The sequence below is a fragment of the Rhinoraja longicauda genome, chromosome 29 (assembly GCF_053455715.1).
Source record: "Rhinoraja longicauda isolate Sanriku21f chromosome 29, sRhiLon1.1, whole genome shotgun sequence".
In the NCBI taxonomy this organism is placed as follows: domain Eukaryota; kingdom Metazoa; phylum Chordata; class Chondrichthyes; order Rajiformes; family Arhynchobatidae; genus Rhinoraja; species Rhinoraja longicauda.
In genome coordinates this window covers 26,289,758-26,309,793 of record NC_135981.1, presented here as the reverse complement: position 1 = coordinate 26,309,793, position 20,036 = coordinate 26,289,758, and the positions used below count along the sequence as shown (strand labels likewise).

Genomic DNA, 20,036 nt, shown 5'->3' with positions numbered 1-20,036 from the left:
CTGAATATAGATCCTGAAATCCTCCTCGAAGATGCGCCAGCGTTCAGCGTGGTCGCCATCGAATACGAGTGGGTCAGGCTTGCGAAACGCTCCAGCCATAGTGAGACAGTAAATCAAAACAAACTAAGCAAAAAAAACAAAACTGAAGTAGTGGGTCGAGAAACTTCTGACGCCATGTTGTGCATTCATGCCAATACACAAGAGTTGCAACTCATAGTTTTATTTGTACTTAAGCGGAGGTAACAATAAGTGCTATCGTCTTCACAGTCTGGTCGCGGTCTGCCTGGAAGGCAGCGACCGGCAGCGTATATAGTCAAGGTGGGAGTGAAGATCCAAACTGGATCGTGTGTGGAATGTGCAGCATGCATAGTGAATGTGATGCTATATATATATATAGTGAAGGTGAACTAGCATGCACAATCTACAAATATGCTAGCCTCTTTACAAATGTATTAATTATTGGGAACAATGCTGACATTTCTGTCAATTGTTACATGTATGGAGAGTCTGGAGGCTCGTTCTTTGTTGAAGAAGTTTATTGCGACAGCAATATTCGATCACAAAGTTTACATAACGAGATTACAGACAACCATTAAAACTAACTGTTCACTTCGAAGAAGTCTTCCAACTGACTCTTTTGGGCGCCAAAACCGCACGTAACGACGCTGTCCAATCAGCGGTCTCACTCCCTGGACCAATCCTTACGGTCGCACCCACACGTGACCCTGCTGGCCAATCTGAGGGTTCGACGCCTAGGACCACTCTCTATGGTCGCTACATGACCCCCCCCCAGAACCCGAGGTACGGAACCTAGCAGGGAGCCGGATTTCGCGACCAGAACGAGTAAGGAGAGGGGCAGCCGGAACCACAGGAGCGGGGGGTCCTGGACCGGGTGGAACTGCAGGAGTGGGGGGTCCCAGACCGAGTGGAACTGCAGGAGGACGGCCTCGCCGAGGCGGTTGGCCGACCAGGACAGGGCTGTCCGGATCCAAGTGCGCAGGTTTAAGCCTGGACACCAAGACGAGCTCACTCCTGCCGCCCACGTCTAAGGTGAAGGTGACCGTCCCTTTACGCAAAACCCGGAACGGCCCTTCATAGACCCTCTGCAATGGGGAACGATGGGCATCTCCACGCAGAAATACAAACTCACAGTCCTTCAAGGCAGGTGGTTCATGCACCATGAGACACCCATGATGCGAAGTCGGAACCGGAGCCAGGGAACCCACGCATGCCCGGAGTGATGCTAAAACTGACGGAACTGGAGGCAGCTGACCAGAGGACTCCGGCAGCAAATCTCCGGGTACTCGAAGTGGCGAGCCATATACTAGTTCCGCGGACGAAGCACCGAGAACCTGCTTAGGAGCGGTTCGGATGCCCAAAAGGACCCAGGGAAGTTGGTCTACCCAGTCTGGGCCCTCCAGCCTCGCACTGAGGGCCGCCTTGAGTTGTCTGTGGAACCTCTCCACGAGCCCATTAGCCTGAGGGTGGTACGCCATGGTGTGTTGCAACCGGGAGCCGTACAGCTCCGCTAGCGTGGCCCAGAGGGTAGAGGTGAACTGTGGCCCCCTGTCGGTGGTGATAACAGACGGAACCCTGAAACGGGCCACCCAATGGAGGGCCAGGGTCCTGGCACAAGAGGCAGCGGAGGTATCTGACAATGGGAAAGCCTCCGGCCACCGGGTGAACCGGTCCACTACCTTGAGCAGATGGGTGTAACCCCGGGAGGAAGGTAAAGGTCCGACTAAATCCACGTGAATATGGAAAAAGCGGACCGCCGGGACCGCAAACTCTTGTACTGGAGGCTGGACATGGCGTTGGACTTTAGTGGTCTGGCAGGGAACGCAGGAACAGGCCCAAGCAGCTACCTGCTTTCGCAGGCCATGCCACACAAACCGAGCGACTACTAAGGCAGAGGTGGAGCGGATGGACGGGTGCGCCAGCCCATGAATAGCATCAAATACCCGACGCTGAAGGGAGGGCTGCACCACCGGCCTAATACGGGGAGGGAAACATCACACCAGACTTTTGTGCCCTCCGGCCCGCAGGCCACCTGAGCCAACTTCAACCCTGAAGTGGCGGACTGGTATGCCGAGGCGGTGTCCGCCAGGAGCTGTGCCTCCGCAAGCTCCTGGGGATCCACCTCGCAGTCTACCGCTGAAATGGGGGAAACAGCAGGCCGAGACAGGGCGTCAGCAACGGCATTAAGCTTACCAGCGACGGCATTAAGCTTACCAGCGACATGACGGACATCGGTGGTAAACTCAGAGATGGCAGTCAGGTGCCGCTGCTGGTGGGCCGACCATGGGTCGGACAATTTGGAAAAAGCAAAAGTTAACGGTTTATGGTCCGTAAAGGCCACAAACGGGCGGCCTTCTAGGAAATACCGAAAGTGACGGACAGCTAAGTAGAGAGCCAGAAGCTCTCGGTCAAAGGCGCTATATTTCAGCTCAGCCGAACTCAGTTGACGGCTGAAAAACGCCAAGGGCTGCCAAAGGCCACCGTTCCAAAACCCCTCCCACCGCCACGTCAGACGCTTCAACCGTCAGGGCTGTGGGGGCGGAGGCGCTCGGGTGGACCAGCATGGTGGCGTCTGCCAAAGCCGCCTTAGCTGCTGCAAAGGCCGATTCCGCGGCCGAGGACCTTACCAACTCTGCAGGTTTACCCGCAAGGCACTGGAAGAGCGGGCGCATGACCCGTGCTGCTGCTGGGACGAACCTATGGTAGAAGTTCACCATGCCCACGAACTCTTGCAGACCCTTCACTGTGGTGGGCCGCGGGACTGCACGGATAGCCTCCACCTTCTCGGGTAAAGGGGTGGCGCCGGCAGAGGTGATTCGGTGCCCTAAGAAATCGAGAGAAGGGAGGCCAAATTGACACTTGGAGGGTTGGATGATGAGCCCGTGGTCTTGGAGCCGCTGGAATACAGTCCGCAAGTGGGCCAGGTGTTCCTGCTCCGAGGGGCTGGCGACCAGGATATCATCTAAATAAATGAACACAAAAGGCAAATCTCGACCAACATGGTCCATAAGCCACTGGAAAGCCTGTGCCGCGTTCTTTAAACCGAAAGGCATGCGCAACCATTCGAACAACCCGAACGGAGTGATCGTGGCAGTTTTTGGTATGTCCTCCGGACGTACAGGGATCTGGTGTTAGCCCCGCACCAAATCGATCTTGGAGAACACCACGGCACCTTCCTTCCAGTCCTGGATGTGTGGTATGGGGTAGCGGTCGGCCGTGGTGACGGCATTGAGGCGCCGGTAATCGCCGCATGGTCTCCACCCCCCAGATGCTTTGGAGACCATATGCAACGGCAAGGCCCACGGGCTGTCGGACTGACGGACAATGCCCATTTCTTCCATCTTCCTGAATTCTGCCCGCGCCACCACCAGCTTGTCGGGCGGTAACCTCCAGGCCCGAGCGAAAACGGGGGGCCCTCGGTGCGGATGTGGTGGACCACACCGTGCCTGGCCGAAGGGGCGTTGAAGCGTTGAATGAGCAGCTCTGGAAACTCCGCCAGGACCTCAGCATACGGGTCGGGGGCCGCGACGACGGCCTGGACAGTTGGGCTGGGCGGGGTGGCGGCCGGCGGAGCGGCGGGCTCATCGCTGCTGGCGGAGGGTCGAAGGTCGTTACCGCGGATATCGGAGACTAGTGAAAAGGCCCAGAGGAAATCTGCGCCTAGGATCGCCTGGCTGACGTCCGCTATAATGAATGGCCATTCGTACGTGCGGATGCCTAAAGCCAGGGACATTGTCCACGTACCATATGTGCGGATGGGGCTGCCGTTAACCGCGATGAGGGTAGGACCTGTCTTACCCGATCTGGTCTCGAGGCCGGTCGGCGGTACGATACTGACTATGGCTCCCGTGTCAACTAAAAATTCTGTGTCCGTGAATCGATCTCGGACGTAGAGGCGTCAGTTCTGGCCAATTGCAACCGCGATCGGCCGAGGCATTTCCCGAGAAGATGCAAGGTGAGCGGCAGTTGCGGGATTCTCCACCCCATCGTAGATGGTAATAGCTCCAGCCGCGTTTGTGCGGATCCTTTTGGCGGGCTTTTGGAGAAATGGCGGGAGACGCGGCGCCATCTTGATGCCGCTGTGGCGCGCCCGCTGATGCCGAGACTTTGTTGATCGAACTGCTTCTTTTTGATTTGGACCCCATGAGCGCATCGGCTTTTTCTGCATATGCCACGGGGTCCTTAAAAGAACAATCCGTGAGCATGAGTTTGACATCTTCGGGAAGCTTCACTCGGAATGCCTGCTCGAACATGAGGGAATCCGTGTGTTCACCTGCTAGCGCTAACATTTCAGCCATGAGAACGGACGGCAGCCGATCTCCGAGATCCGGTAGGTGCATAAGCCTCTTAGCTTGGTCCTGCCTACTGAATCCGAAGGTTCGTAACAACAGTGCCTTCATGGCCTCGTACTTGTCTTCTGCGGGAGGGTTGACGATGAACCGCATCACCCGTGCGGTCGTCTCCGGCGGTAGAGCGCTGACGAGGTAGTAGTATTTCATCGCATCTGCTGAGATGTTTCTTAAGTGAAACTGGGCTTCTGTATGGACAAACCAAGATTGTGGTTGATGTGCCCAAAACGACGGAAGGTGAACGCTGACCGCGCTTAGCTCCGGTGCGCCGGGCATAGAAGCCAAAAATGAGGCGATCGGCTGGTAGGTGATCGGCTGGATCACGTCGGGGTCACCAATATGGCGAGTCTGGAGGCTCGTTCTTTGTTGAAGAAGTTTATTGCGACAGCAATATTCGATCACAAAGTTTACTTAACGAGATTACAGACAACCATTAAAACTAACTGTTCACTTCGAAGAAGTCTTCCAACTGACTCTTTTAGGCGCCAAAACCGCACGTGACGACGCTGTCCAATCAGCGGTCTCACTCCCTGGACCAATCCTTACAGTCGCACCCACACGTGACCTTGCTGGCCAATCTGAGGGTTCGACACCTAGGACCACTCTCTTTGGTCGCTACACATGTCCTTGAGAAGGTGATTGTGAGCCTTCTGGATACCCAGCAGTCAGAGTGATGAAATAACACTCCCAGTATTAACATAGAAACAGAAAATAGTTGCAGGAGGAGGCCATTTGGCCCTTCGAGCCAGCACCACCATTCATTGTGATCATGGCTGATCATCCACAATCAGTAACCTGTGCCTGCCTTCTCCCCATATCCCTTGATTCCTCTAGCCCCTTGAGCTCTATTTAACTCTTAAATTCATCCAGTGAATTGGCCTCCACTCTCTTCTGTGGCAGAGAATGCCAAAATTCACAACTCTCTGGGTGAAATATTTTCTTCTCACATCAGTTTTAAATGGCCTCCCCTTTATTCTTAGACTGTGGCCCCTGGTTCTGGACCCCCCCCAACATTGGGAACAATTTTCCTGCTTCTAACTTGTCCAGTCCTTTTATAATTTTATACGTCTTTATAAGATCCCCTCTCATCCTTCTAAACTCCAGTGAATACAAGCCCAGTCTTTCCAATCTTTCCTCATATGACAGTCCCTCCATCCCAGGGATTAACCTTGTGAACCTACACTGCACTGCCTCAATAGCAAGGACGCCCTTCCTCAAATTAGGAGACCAAAACTGTACACAATACTCCACATGTGGTCTCACCAGGGCCCTATACAACTGCAGAAGGACCTCTGCTCCTTTACTCAAATCCTCTTGTTATGAAGGCCAACATGCCATTAGCTTTCTTCACTGCCTGCTGTACCTGCATGCTTACCTTCAGTGACTGGTGTACAAGGACACCCAGGTCTTGTTGCACTTCCCCTTTACCTAATCTGACACCATTGAGATGATAATCTGCCTCCTTGTTTTTGTCGCCAAAGTGGATAACTTCACATTTATCTACACTATACTGCATCTGCCATGCATCGGCCCACTCACTCAACCTGTCCAAGTCACCCTGCAATCTCCTAACATCCTCTTCACCGTTCACACTGCCACCCAGCTTTGTGTCATCTGCAAACTTGCTAGTGTTCCATCTAATTCCATCATCCAAATCATTAATATATATTGTAAACATTTGCGGCCCCAACACCGAGCCTTGCGGCTCTCCACTCTCCACTGCCTGCCATTCTGAAAAGGACCTGTTGCTTCCTACTCTTTGCTTCCTGTCTGCCAACCAGTTCTCTATCCATGTCAACACCCTATCCCCAATGCTCTAATTTTGCTCACCAACCTCTCGTGCGGGACCTTATCAAAGGCTTTCTGAAAGTCTAGATACACTACATCCACTGGCTCCCCTTCATCCATTTTACTTGTCACATCATCAAGAAATTCCAGAAAATTAGTCAAGCATGACTTCCCCTTCATAAATCCAAGCTGACTTGGACCAATCCTTTTACTGCTATCCAAATGTGCCGTTATCATCATATCATATCATCATATCATATATATACAGTCGGAAACAGGCCTTTTCGGCCCACCAAGTCCGTGCCGCCCAGCGATCCCCGTACATTAACACTATCCTACACCCACTAGGGACAATTTTTACATTTACCCAGCCAATTAACCTACATACCTGTACGTCTTTGGAGTGTGGGAGGAAACCGAAGATCTCGGAGAAAACCCACGCAGGTCACGGGGAGAACGTACAAACTCCTTACAGTGCAGCACCCGTAGTCAGGATCGAACCTGAGTCTCCGGCGCTGCATTCGCTGTAAAGCAGCAACTCTACCGCTGCGCTACCGTGCCGCCCGACGGCAAATTATTACCTCTTTAATAATTGACTCCAGCATCATCCCCACCACCGATGTCAGGCTGACTGGTCTATAATTCCCCGTTTTCTCTCTCACTCCTTTCTTGAAAAGTTGGATAACATTAGCTACCCTCCAATCCATTGGAACTGATCCTGAATCTATTGAACTTTGGGAAATGATCACCAATGCGATCACCACGATTCCTAAAGCCACCTCCTTGAGTACCCTGGGATGCAGACCATCAGGCCCTGGGGATTTATCAGTCTTCAGTCCCATCAATCTCCCCAATACTATTTCTCGCCTAATGCACATTTCTTTCAGTTCCTCTGTCTCCCTAGATTCTCTGTCCTCGAGTACATCTTTTTTTGCGAGATTGTTTGTGTCTTTTTTAGTGAAGACAGATCCGAAGTACCTGTTCAACTCATTCGCCATTTCCTTGTTGCTAATAATAATTTCACCCGTTTCTGCCTTCAAGGGACCCACATTTGTCTTTACCAATCTTTTTCTCTTAACATACCTAAAGAAGATTTTACTGTCCTATCCAGGGCAGAGAGTTCCTGGATTCTGACCCAGTGACAATATAGAATCTGCGATACATTACAAAGTCTTATTTCTACCTGACTTGAACAGGAAAGTGTTTCTGTCCATCTGCTGCCACCAGTCCCATGCAGGTGGTATGAATTTCAGATTGTGGAAGTGCTCCCACAGAAAGATTTGTGAGTTACTGCTGTACATTTTATAGATAACTAGACCAAGTGGACCCGTTGGGCCCAAACCTCTCCTGCATTGGTGCAGCACCCTCTCCTACCCCCTCCCCTCTCCCCTCTCCCCCTTCCCCTCCCCCCCACTACATCCCCCTCAACCCCCCTTATCCTCCCTCCCTCCCCCCCCCCCCTCCCTAGGAGATAGATTTAAACTTTAAAATGTGAATAACTTTAAAAATATAACACCGATTTCAATGAAACTGCTTCCATTAGCACCAAAGGGACGACGGTGAGTAAGGTGGGTCTAAAATTGTCGCGCTATCGTGTACCGTTTGGGCTGTAGTTCAGGAACAAACAAACAAGAGTTTTAGTATATAGATGTACGCTGCAACCATCTTGTGTCAGTGGCTAGTTAAGACAGTGAATAGGGTTGGAATTAACTTTGCCTGCTTGTGTGTGTTGGTGCTGCAGTCACCCAGACAAGTGATTGGTTCTTTAGTCTTCTTTAGTAAGAGGGTGGTGAATCTGTGGAACATTGCCACAGAGGGCTGTGGAGGCCAAGTCAGTGGATATTTTTATGGCAGGGATAGACAAAATCTTGATTAGAACGGGTGTCAAGGATTATGGGGGGAAGGCAGGAAAATGGGATTAGGAGGCTGATGGCGAAGTAGACTTGATGGGCCGAATGGCCTAATTCTACTCCTATAATCACACTCCTGCCTTGTACACGTAGATGGTGGAAAGGCTTTATCAGGTCTGAGGCTAACCAATGATTTGTAAAGAGTTATCTTTCTCAATGAAATAAAACATGTCATTTATTATTCTTTACATATATTTTTGAAAGATTAATCAAAGTTTACATTTCAATGTGTCCAATTATTGAAAGAGATAAACAATTGGTAAACCCAGAGTACAAAGTAGGTTTCTCCAAAAATTGGTTCCACTCAGTCCATGATTTTACTTTAGACTAGAGACTTTAGACTTTAGTGATACAGCACGGAAACAGGCCCTTCAGCCCACCGAGTCCATGCCGGCCAGCGATCACCCCATGCACTAGCACTATCCTACACACTAGGGACAATTTACAATTTTACCGAAGCCAATTAACCTACAAACCAGTACATATTTAGAGTGTGGGAGGAAACCGGAGGACCCGGAGAAAACCCACGCAGTCACAGGGAGAAGGCGCACACTCCATACAGAAAGCACCCGTAGTCAGGATCGAACCTGCTGTAAGTCAGCAACAGTTGCACCACTGTGCCGGCCCTTGTCTGAAATAAATTATTTAAACTATTTCTGTGCACTAGGCATGGAAAAATCAAGAAGAAGTTTATAAACATTTCCTTTACAAGTTTGTTTCATATACTTAGAAAGCTTCATCCTTTCTACCTCATTCTGATTGATCTGTGCGTTGTTGGACACTTAGATATTAGAGTTTTGAAGTGTTGAGCATTTCTTGATCTACTTATTTCAGTGTGCTGATTTGAAATTGTGTCCCTGCAGTCCATAAACTGCTCAAATTTAGTGATTTCTTGGAAACAAATTGCCTGAAAATCAGAATATCTGGCACCATACCATTGAAAATGCACATTTTCCAGTTGTTTTTTTTTCATGCTAGGAACATGTGTAGAAACAGGCCCTTCGGCCCAACTTGCCCACACCGGCCAACGTGTGCCAGCTACACTAGTCCAACTTGCCTGCGCTTGGTCCACATCCCTCCAAACCTGTCCTCCATGTACCTGTCTAACTGTTTCTTAAACAATGGGATAGTCCCAGCCTCATCTACCTCCTCTGGCAGCTCGTTCCATACACCCACCACCCTTTGTGTGCAAAAGGTTACCCCACGGATTCCTATTCAATCTTTTCCCCTTCACCTTGAACCTATGTCCTCTGGTCCTTGATTCCCCCACTCTGGGCAAAAGACTCTGTGCATCTACCCGATCTTGATTGGGAACTTCCCAAAAAAGTCTCAAAATGGTTCCACATGAGACATCAGACACCAAAGAGCATCATTCCTTGGCAATGCAGCTGGGGGAAATAGTCCAAACTGTCCCAGGAACAACAATTAATGAGCATTCTTGGGACATCGATCGCCACCTGCAGGTTGCACCTTGTACTCTCAATTCAAATTGATCCCAATGCATGAACATGACTTGCCCAATACTATTTAGTGGCAGACAGCTGTGATAGCTGAGAGAGAGATGTCTGACCAAGGGAATTCATTCCATAGTTGGAAGCAAATCATTTATTTTTTAAACAGAATTACGTATAAATGTCATATAAATGGAGCGGCATGATGACACAGCGGTAGAGTTACTGCCTTACAGTGTCAGAGACCCAGGTTCGATCCCGACTACGGGTGCTGTCTGTGTAGAGATCGTACGTTCTCCCTGAGACCGCGTGGGTTTTCTCCGAGATCTTTCGTTTACTCCCACACTCCAAAGACGTACAGGTTTGTAAGTTAATTGGCTTGGTATAAATGTAAATTTGTCCCTAGTGTGTGTAGGATAGTGCTAGTGTATGGGGATCGCAGGTCGGTGCAGACTCAGTGGGCCGAAGGGCCTGTTTCTGCATTGTATCACTAAACTAAATTAAATACTTTCAAAACACTGTTTGCCCCACACTCAGGGAAGGTGAAGGAAACAAAACTGCAGATGCTGGTTGAAATCGAAGGTAGACATAAAATGCTGGAGTAACTCAGCGGGTCAGTCAGCATCTCGGGAGAGAAGGAAAGTGTGACATTTCAGGTCTCGACCCTTCAGTCTGAAGAAGGGTCTCGACCGGAAGGGTCTCGTCTCGACCGAAGGGTCTCACCCATGCCTTCTCTCCCGAGATGCTGCCTGACCCGCTGCGTTACTCCAGCTTTTTGTGTCTATCTCAGGGGAGGTGAAACCTTTGGTGCTTTCCTTTTCATTGTGGCTTATGGTCATTCACAAATCCTTTCTAATTATCCCCACATTGGTTTCTAACTGTGGTTTGTTTCTGCAACAATTTTTTGGGGGAAGCAGCTTTTCAAATGACAAGCTAATAGTTTTGGACTCTAAAATCAACTTTGTAGAAGCTACATAAAAATTTAATTTTAAAACAGTGAATATTTGATGTAGGATTTATCTCTGATCAGAGAAATATAAAGAGTGCATGATGTGCTATCATTACACTGCATGAACTTGGACTGTTGGTCGTGATTTTTCATACAAGCCAAATGCAAACGACTATCTCATCTCTATCCCAGATTATAAAGAATTCTCGCTATTATATATTATATATTATGATCTAAACAATGAAATTGGATTTTTGACCTTACCCCGATTCACATGTTATTTTACTTTAAGTTAGTTTAGTTTAGCTTAGATTAGTTTAGTTTATGGGCATGTGTACCATGGTTTCATGTTTACAGTGAAAAGTTTTTGTTGCGTGCTAACCAGTCAGCGGAAAGACACGATTACAATTGAGCAATCCACAGTACATGATTGCAATACATGGTAAAGGGAATAACATGAATAACGTTTAGTGCAGGATAAAGTCCAGTGAGTTCTGACTAAAGATAGTCCGAGGGTCTCCAATGAGGTAGATAGTAACGCAGGAATGCTCCTTAGTTGTTGGTAGGATGGTTCAGTTGCCTGATTGATGTCCTTTGAAAAGGAGTTAAAGATAATTTCTACATTTATTGTGCCACGATTTTAAAATTCAAATCACTACATACTGTCTAGATTCAGTCAGTATCTAAAAGAGCAAAGGTTCTGGTTTCGAACCTAGGATTTTATTTTAAACAAAAACAATGATGATTATTTTTCTTGAGAGCTGTGAATGGAATAAAATCTTCCCGTAATAAAGCATTTTCCAAATGATCCAAGTGACCGACAGAGTGATTGGCACCGGAAGGAAATAGTCATGAAGTTATGGGTACTGCAATTGCTTAGTTATTTTGCTCTGAGTAAAGGCATCTTTTAAACAATGTTCCAAGGTTCCTGAAAAGAGCAAGAAATACAATCTGTGGAATTCATTGCCACAGAAGGTTGTGGAGGCCAAGTCAATGGGTATGTTTAAGGCAGAGACAGACAGATTCATGATTAGTACAGGTGTCAGGGGTTATGGGGAGAAGACAGGAGAACGGAGTTAGGAGGGAGAGATAGATCAGCCATGATTGAATGGCAGAGTAAACTCGATGGGCCAAATGGCCTAATTCTTTCCCTATCACTTTATGACCTTATGACTCCTATCACTTATGACCAAACATTTTCATCTTCAAGAACTTGCAACTGATGAGTGACACTAATTTAAGTGTGTTCACATTTGGTTGTGTGTTGTTAATCGGGTCTTGTTTGATTATTGCATGTTCTGCGATCTTTCTTTTTAATGACATGGAAACTAAACAAATTTTATTTCATTACTTTCACCTCGGAAGGAACATCCGGAGAGGAAGGTACGATGTTGCACAACAAGGAACAATTTAATCTCCGCTTAATGTTCTTGCTACTGCATTGCATCCGCAAGCTTATTATTGCCATTTCATTTACTCCTCAAAAATACATTGTAATTGGTCTGAAGAAGGGACCCAATCAAAAACGTCACCTACCCATGTTCTCCAGAGCTGCTGCCTGACCTGCTGAGTTATTTACACATTTTGTGTCTTTTTTTTTGTGATTGGTCCATTTGATTAATCAACAAACAATATCTACATTTAATAGTTTGTATCTATTGAGAAATTATTTTCATTATTTTGGGGTTAAAACTTACTGATACTCAAAGGAGTTCTCTTATATTGAAAAGGGAATAAGTGAACTGAAGGGTCTATTGAAAAGGTGTGGGTCAAAAGATATGCTTAAGACATCTTAAATGGAGTGCATGATCGGTTTAGCATGGCAGGGGCATTGGGTTAAATGAAAATAATTGTCTAACCAAAAGAAAGTCAGTATAAATTACTGTGCATAATTTGATTTGTACCTCAAATAAGGATTGTGGGCGAGCCTGTGACAATCTGAACCAAGATTCCATTTTGTGAAGTGCAGGACAGTAAAAATGCAGAAACCATGCAACCAATTCAAATTTGGTTTTGGCTTTACTTGAGATTGTTTCTGGATAATTATTTTACAATTAATTTGTTTGCTGAAATGCAGAGGCTAATGAAATCACAGGGGTAAAGTTCCAGTTCTTGATTAGGACAGGTGTCAGGGGTTATGGGGAGAAGGCAGGAGAATGGGGTTAGGAGGGAGAGATAGATCAGCCAGGATTGAATGGCTGAGTAGACTTGATGGGCCGAATGGCCTAAATCTGCCCCTATCACTTATGATCATCTGTGTGTTGTTAATATGACTGGGTGATGCATTTTCGTCATCTGAACTCCATCTGAAGGTAGATGCGGTGGCACAGCGGTAGAGTTGCTGTCTTACAGTGCCAGAAACACAGGTTCAATCCTGACCATGGGTGCTGTCAGTACGGAGTTTGTACATTCTCCCCGTGACTGCGTGGGTTTCCCCCGCCCGGGTGCTCCGGTTTCCTCCCACACCCCACAGAAGTACAGGTTTGTAGGTTAATTGGCTTTGGTAAAGATTATAAGTTGTCCTTAGTGTGTAGGATGGTGCTAGTATACAAGGTGATCACTGATCGGTGTGGTCCCGGTGGGCCGAAGGGCCTGTTTCTGCACTGTATCTCTAACCTAAACTTAGAATTTCCAAAATTCTATTGAAAATCCATAAGAAAATAGAGCCTGCTTGGGGATTTTTTTATTTGCAATTTTGTGTGAAAGATTTTTTTATTTGCAATTGTGTGAAGGGGAGAATGTTTCTTTGAATATCATGTAACATTTAGAAACCACTTAAAACAAAAATCACTCCAGTGAAAGGATTACAGTTTTACAAAGAAAAAATAGCTTTGCCTTGCCACGGGGCATGTTGTGTATTTTTAATGGGCAGCTCTCTGCAACAATCAACTATTATGTACCCGTGAAGAACCCTTTTGTTGTCAGCCACGGATGATTCAAACAATTGTGTTCTTTCCAGCGTCTACAGTCTTAAATACTCTCCACTAATCCTTGACGTTTGTCTGTGTGGCATGGTATCATAGTTTTTGCTTGGTATTTAATTTGCAACTCGTTTCATTGTTCTTTTGAAGTGGAACTACATATTTGAGCCCCAGTCTCAGATCTGAATTCTCCCACTACCATCGTGTATCACAACTTCAAATCATTTCATTCCTTTGCGACACCAACTCTCACTCTCATTAAGTGGTTTCTTTTGCTTCCAAGTTGCTCAGCCTTCGCCCTGTTTCTTCTCTCGCTGTGCTATGAGTTACCTATCAACATTTGACTTCTTTCTTGCAGATCTGGAGGGGCATAAATGATCTTTCACCAGTAGAATATACACTCTCTGCTCCAGTAAAGCCATTGTCCACCAATGCTCAAGGTGATGAGCTCTAACGTTCTGATGTTGCTGTTGAACACAGCTAGGTAATACTGGGAGAATCCAACATTCCTGAAATTAAAGGAAGTTGAACTGTAACTTCAAAGAAAAGCTGAAGAGAGACTTCTGAAACATAGTGAAATCTAACGTCTACTTTTTAATTAACGATTACATTTTTATCCTGTTTACAACTTGGGATTAAAATGGCAAAAGGTCAAGTGTTGGGCGAGATTGATTGCCATTTTGAAAATGTACGAAAATGTACAAAATATGCCAGTTTTGGGTTTAATAAGCATCCTGGATCTTGCAGCAATATTCTTGTGGCCATAGTTGGTGACATGAATACCATTATGTTTAAAATAAGGATGAGTGCAGATCACCCTGACCACTACAATGGTATAGTCACGAACTAAGCTATGTTATCACAGTGCACATGTCTAAACTGTGAATATTTAACCCACAGATATCCAGACCTTCAAATCTCTATTCCCTACTTCCTGGTTTGCTCTTCTTTCAATGTTGTTAGTTTGAAAAATTCAAAGCGGCTTTATTAGTGTGAGTAGTGAATAAATCCGTAACTACGTATGAGATATCTACTGGGAAAATAACTTCAAATGGACGTAGCAAGATATCGGCCAAGATGATATTTAATATATGCTAAATATTAGCATATTTAGGCACCAATTTAAAACACATGAGGAAAGGATTATGGTGTGGACTGTACTAAATTCTGTTTTCTCAATTCTCAGTTAAGCAAAACCTAAAAGAGAAATTAAAAATAAAATGTAAGTAGCTTTTTTACTTTCATATGTTAATAACAATGCAAGTTTAAAGCCCTCACCAGTTAGTGTTAGGGTTCCAGTTACCTTACCTTACTGTGAGCCGAAAGGTTTCAGATGTTATAACACCTTCCAATATATTATATACATTAAATATCTGAGGAGTGTCATGTTTGAATGGTCTTCACTGTAGTGTAAAAGCAGGACAATCCCCACATACTCTGTTTCCAAAATGTTAGGTTGGCCAAAGGAATCCGTGAAGACAAATCATGAAAAGAACCATGCAAAATGTATTCAATGTAGGAATTAAATACTTTTCTAGATCCATTTAGTGTAAGCTAAGGACGTTATACATTTATAACTGCTATCCTTCACGTGATAGAAACAGCATTGACATTATATTGGTTTGCAGGAAGTCACATTTAAAACTTTGGGCTTAAAGTATGGAATTTAAAGAAAATGAGAATATACCAAAGGACATAGAATATTATTTGCCAAACTTGTTTCCCAAAGTAGACGATAATTGAATCATAGTCATAGAGTGACACAGTGCGGAAACAGGACCTTCGGCCCAACTTGCCCACACCAGCCAGCTACACTAGTCCCACCTGTCCGTGTTTGGTCCATATCCCTCCAAACCTGTCCCATCCATGTGGTGAATGTAATGATTCATGTTTATAAATCATGTAATGATTAGAAAATGAGGACTGGTTGTCACGACATAGAATCTGCGACTATCAATTCTCATTGTTATGAACTGAAGAAGGACATGTTCCTGATCGAAAATATATTTTACTTTGGTTCCAAACCATACAAAGCTTCATTCATCACCAACAGCAAACCTTGTGTAAAAAAATAATTTGTTGAGATGAAGAAGAAATATAAGTCATTCTTGAAATAATTAACTTTTTCCCAAAGTGTTCTTCCTATGCTTAGAGTGCAGCACCACCATAACTATCCATATCAGCATAAAGGAAGCATTAAAGTTAATTATGTTGTATAACAACCTCCACAACCATCGTGGCATGAATAACCCCCAACTGAAACTACAGGATGAACTTCAAAAAATTGCAGTAAGTTGTAGACAGGGTGGACAAAAGTGAAGTAATATTTGAATTTTAAGAGCAATAATATCCTAGTTGGTGGGCAAGTTTGCTTCAAGAGGAGAAAGCGATTTAAAGCATTAGCATATCATATTCTATTTAAAAGCATTTTATACCTCTTAATGGCACTGTTGCTTCGTGGTTGTGGTCAGAAACCAACCTCTGTCCTTCCTCAGCCTTCACTGTTCAGTGAGGATCAGGAGAAGGAAGACATCACTTCTTTCCCAGGTACCTGGGCAGAGTGAGGGCAGCTCCATCCGACCTGGGTCCGCTTACACTGGCTGGAAGGAATGTCTCCATAATACCTCCGCCCAACATTGTTCATACCAGTCCCAACATGTATTCCTACCCGCAGTTACCACAGCTGTCTCTCCCAGACCAGAGATCAGGAATATCAAGATTCAGTACATATGGGGGCGGGGGTGGAGAAAGTGGATTGGGGGAGAGTGGGGTAGAAGAGAGAGAGAGTGTAAGGAAGGGGGGCAGTGTGGGTTGGAGGGGGGAAAGACCAGGAGGGAAGGGGAGAGGGGGAGAGAGAGAGGGAGGGGGGAGAAGAGAGCATGGGGGGAGAGGAGACTGGGGGGGGGGGGGGGGGGGGAGAGGAAGAAACAAGAGTCAGGGGAGGAGACGAGAGTGGGAGGGGGAGAGAGATTGGCCAGTAGTGAGCGGGTTAAAAATCTACACTCATGATTCAGGTCAAAGAATTGCAGCAGGGGCCTAACGTAAAATCATCACCATCCAAAAACAATGCCAATTGGGGTAGGGCTTATTGGTGAGACTGTTTATTACCCAAGAGGCGTAGAGAGAGAATAAATTACAGGGAAATAAGTAAGAGAACAGAATTGATGGGATTGCTCTGAGTGCCTGCATTAACTTGATGGGCCGAATAGCCTCCTTCCATGGATTAAGAAAATATGAGAAATATAAAAATCCAATTGGGAAAGTATCAAAGCAACACTGTGGGCACTGAACATGGTTTAGAAAATATGTCACCCTTTAATTAAGAGTGGCATGGTGGCGCAGCAGGTAGAGCTGCTGCTTCACACCGCCAGAGACCCGGGTTCGATCCCGACCTGGATTGCTGTCTGTGTGGAGTTTACACGTTCTCCCTGTGACCGCGTGAGGTTCCTCGGTTGCTCCAATTTCCTCCCACATCCCATATATGTGTGGAATTGAACGTTAATTGGCCTCTGTAAATTGCCTCTAGTTTGAAACCTACACGGCAACAGAAAGTGCATGCAAACTCCGCACAGACAGCACTCGGTCCGGATCGATCCTGGGTCCCTGGCGCTGTGAGGCGGTGGCTACACCATCTGCTCCACTGTGCCGCCTTTATGCGATCAGAAATATGAAGGGATTATAATAGCATAAATAATGAAAGGAATCAAGGGACATAATAACAAATATATTGACATTCAAACAATGAATAACTTGCAAAAGATTGACACGTCAATACTTGTCCATCTTATCCTTCTCGCCGATCAAACGAACCAAAGATAATAGAGTTTGTACTATTGTAAGATAACAGGACATTTGGGACTGATTGCCTCTCCCATTGAGTGTGCGATGAGTGGGATATACGATTGGGCTCACAGCAAACCATGCCTAGTTACTGAGTAAACACTTTGGAAGAGCAGATGAAACCGAAATTACAACAGAAACCACGGTCACTTCTCCCATTGAGAATAATTTTTGCAAATCAGTCTGAGAGAGATGCTTCTACCAGGGGAGTTACCTGGTCACCTGGCAGCCTGCTGAGAACATCAGCATTAAATGCACTACTTCCATTTTATTTGTCCCTCTTCAGAGAGATCCCAAAATAAGACCTTCGCAAAAAAAGAATTCAAATCCTGTCATCAACGAAAGGCCAGATCTGTACATAACTTTAAAAAAATAATTAAATATATTTACATCTCAAGTTGTATTACTATGGAACTAAATGCAAAAAGGGAATTATACATTTATCCCCATATGAGGGTCTTCTACATTAGGAAGAATACCAAACGTGGCCAGTTTTGGATGTAAGGACGTATAAAATAGATCTTGATTTCATTCACTTGTTTTTTTTAAGATAAACTAGACCAAGTGGACCTGTTGGGCCCAAACCTCTCGTGCATTGGATCAGCACCCTCTCCTCCCCTCCCCTCCCCCCCTTCTCCTTCCCCCTCCCTCCCTCCCATCCCCCTCTTCCCCTCCCTCCCTCCTCCCCCTCCCCTTTCCCTTCCCCTCCCCCCACTCCATCCCCCTCAACCCCCCCTTATCCTCCCCTCCCACCCCCTCCCACCCCCCTCACTCCCTCCACCCCCTCCCTCCCTAGGAGATAGATTTAAACTTTAAAATGTGAATAACTTGAAAAATATAACACCGATTTCTATGAAAATTCTTCTATTAGCACCAAAGGGACGACGGTGAATAAGGTGGGCCTAACATTGTCATGCTATCGTGTACTGTTTTGCCTGTAGTTCAGGAACAAACAAACAAACAAACGAGAGTTTTAGTATATAGAATGGTCAGGTATCAAAACTAACCTTTTGGTATTTAACGATATAATCTTTCATCACATAATGCTACAGTTTTTAGCTGATTATGCCAAAACTTAACATTACAGCAGTATTAGTTTTAGTCTTCAATGGGACAACATTCATTTCCTGTACAATGTTGTCTAAGGCTTAAAAATTACTGCAATCTTTTGCTTCCTCAGCTGGTTAATCAAAATTTATCCTCACAAAATTAAAACAAATGTTACACTTCACATAGCATGATACAATTAAAGTAATTCCCCAGTGCGTCTTTCAGGAGTTGCAGAAAGCACCAGTAAGTGTTTTGTTTGCTCTGATTCCTGATTAATGGACAGTATCAGAATCTTTATGGAAAGGTACTTGCCCCAGCGTAAGGATGAATGGCTTTCCATCTGACACAGTCTAATAACCTAGGGAGTGCTGAGGATGGGCATCTATGACTGCAAGGCTTTAGAGGCACCTCACGGTTTACGTTTGTTTTATGCAGTTTTTAGATGCTCTCTTGATGCAGGTTAGCAGCATAAAATGGGCCAAGGCATCTTCAGTGAATGCTGGAAATAGAAATGAAGATTCTCTCAAAACTCTTAATAAAAAATGAATGTATTTGTGACAGCAGAATGTTAATGATAGAAAGGGTTTACTGTAAACTTCTATGTTTTAAGACACATGGTACTGTTATTAAGCTGCGCAGATTTATACAATGATTTAAACACAGCATTTGTGGTTCGCTGTGGTCTTTTCGATTTCTTTAACTAGATGAAGGCCAGATGTGTATAAACTGTACATTACTACTGTAGATAATAGCAGTCACATTACATCTGATTTCATGTTCAACTTCAAGATTTCACATTTCAAGTTGCCGCCTGGCTTTCCAAACACAACACTCGGACACCTCACTCATTGCCTTCAAAACCTGCAAAACCTCCACCTGCAATACACTGGACCCGACAAGGTGCTGCCCCTGTGAGGCAGATATTTTGGGGATACCAATGGAGGAAATGTCTCTCCTCCCATCAACATCTAGTCTGTTCAGGTAGTGCATGTTGGTCACAATTCTGGTGCCAATAGATCACTTAGCTTCAACGCACTGGGAAAATACTGTCCATATCTAAGGAAGTTACTCTATGCTTCCTTCCAAGTTTGCATTCTGTGATTAACTCTGTGACTTGCTGTTCGAGAAGGAAATGTAGAAACACTCCCGTGGAGTTTACTTGGGAGTGAGCTGCTGAAATAAACTCGGCTAATTCAGGTCAGCAATTATCAGGGTCACAGTGACTATCACCAATGCCCTACCTTGAACTGTGGCATCTCCATATCCATTTCAACCGAATAATTTCCTTCAGTTTTTCATTATCGGAGAAAAACCTCAAATTTCATCTGAAGTTTGGACAATTCACGCAGTGACTCCTGGGGTTCATGTGTGATTTTAAATGTTTTAAAAGCTACAAGTGGCCCCTCATCAAATCTTTGCATCAGGCTTAACATCCATACAGAAACCTTCCACCCATCTAATCTGTGGAAGCCTGTACAGCTTGTAATTTACTATATATTATTTTATCACATTGTAGGTATTTGATCACAGTCAAGTTAGTGTATTTAAAAGGAAATGTGAAATAATTTTTTTAATGAGTGTTGAGATTGATTTGATCTTCATTACTAAAATAGGATGCAGCATAATCTGCACACGACAGTCTCAGCAGATATACCTGCCTTGTTTATTTTCACAATGTCTTTGTATTTGGCAAAGAAATCATGCTTAACATCATTTGGAAAAAAAGTTAATGCGGAACTTTATGTCTTGTATGTTTTGAG

At 45.3% G+C, this 20,036-nt stretch overlaps 1 protein-coding gene across 4 annotated transcripts in view; it reads left to right on the top strand.

Annotated features, from left to right (window-relative positions):
- adam11 (ADAM metallopeptidase domain 11) overlaps positions 1-16,106 on the top strand; it is a 159,152-nt gene extending 143,046 nt beyond the window's left edge. For 2 of the 4 annotated variants that reach the window (XM_078424550.1, XM_078424548.1), the window contains one exon: positions 13,745-15,654. In XM_078424550.1, coding sequence (XP_078280676.1) covers positions 13,745-13,764 — 20 coding nt within the window. In that variant the 3' untranslated portion in view covers positions 13,765-15,654. Of the gene's footprint in view, positions 1-11,830; positions 11,849-13,744 lie in introns of all 4 variants that reach the window. The other 2 variants (XM_078424547.1, XM_078424546.1) reach the window with 2 other exon arrangements.
- Positions 16,107-20,036: the final 3,930 nt, after the last annotated feature.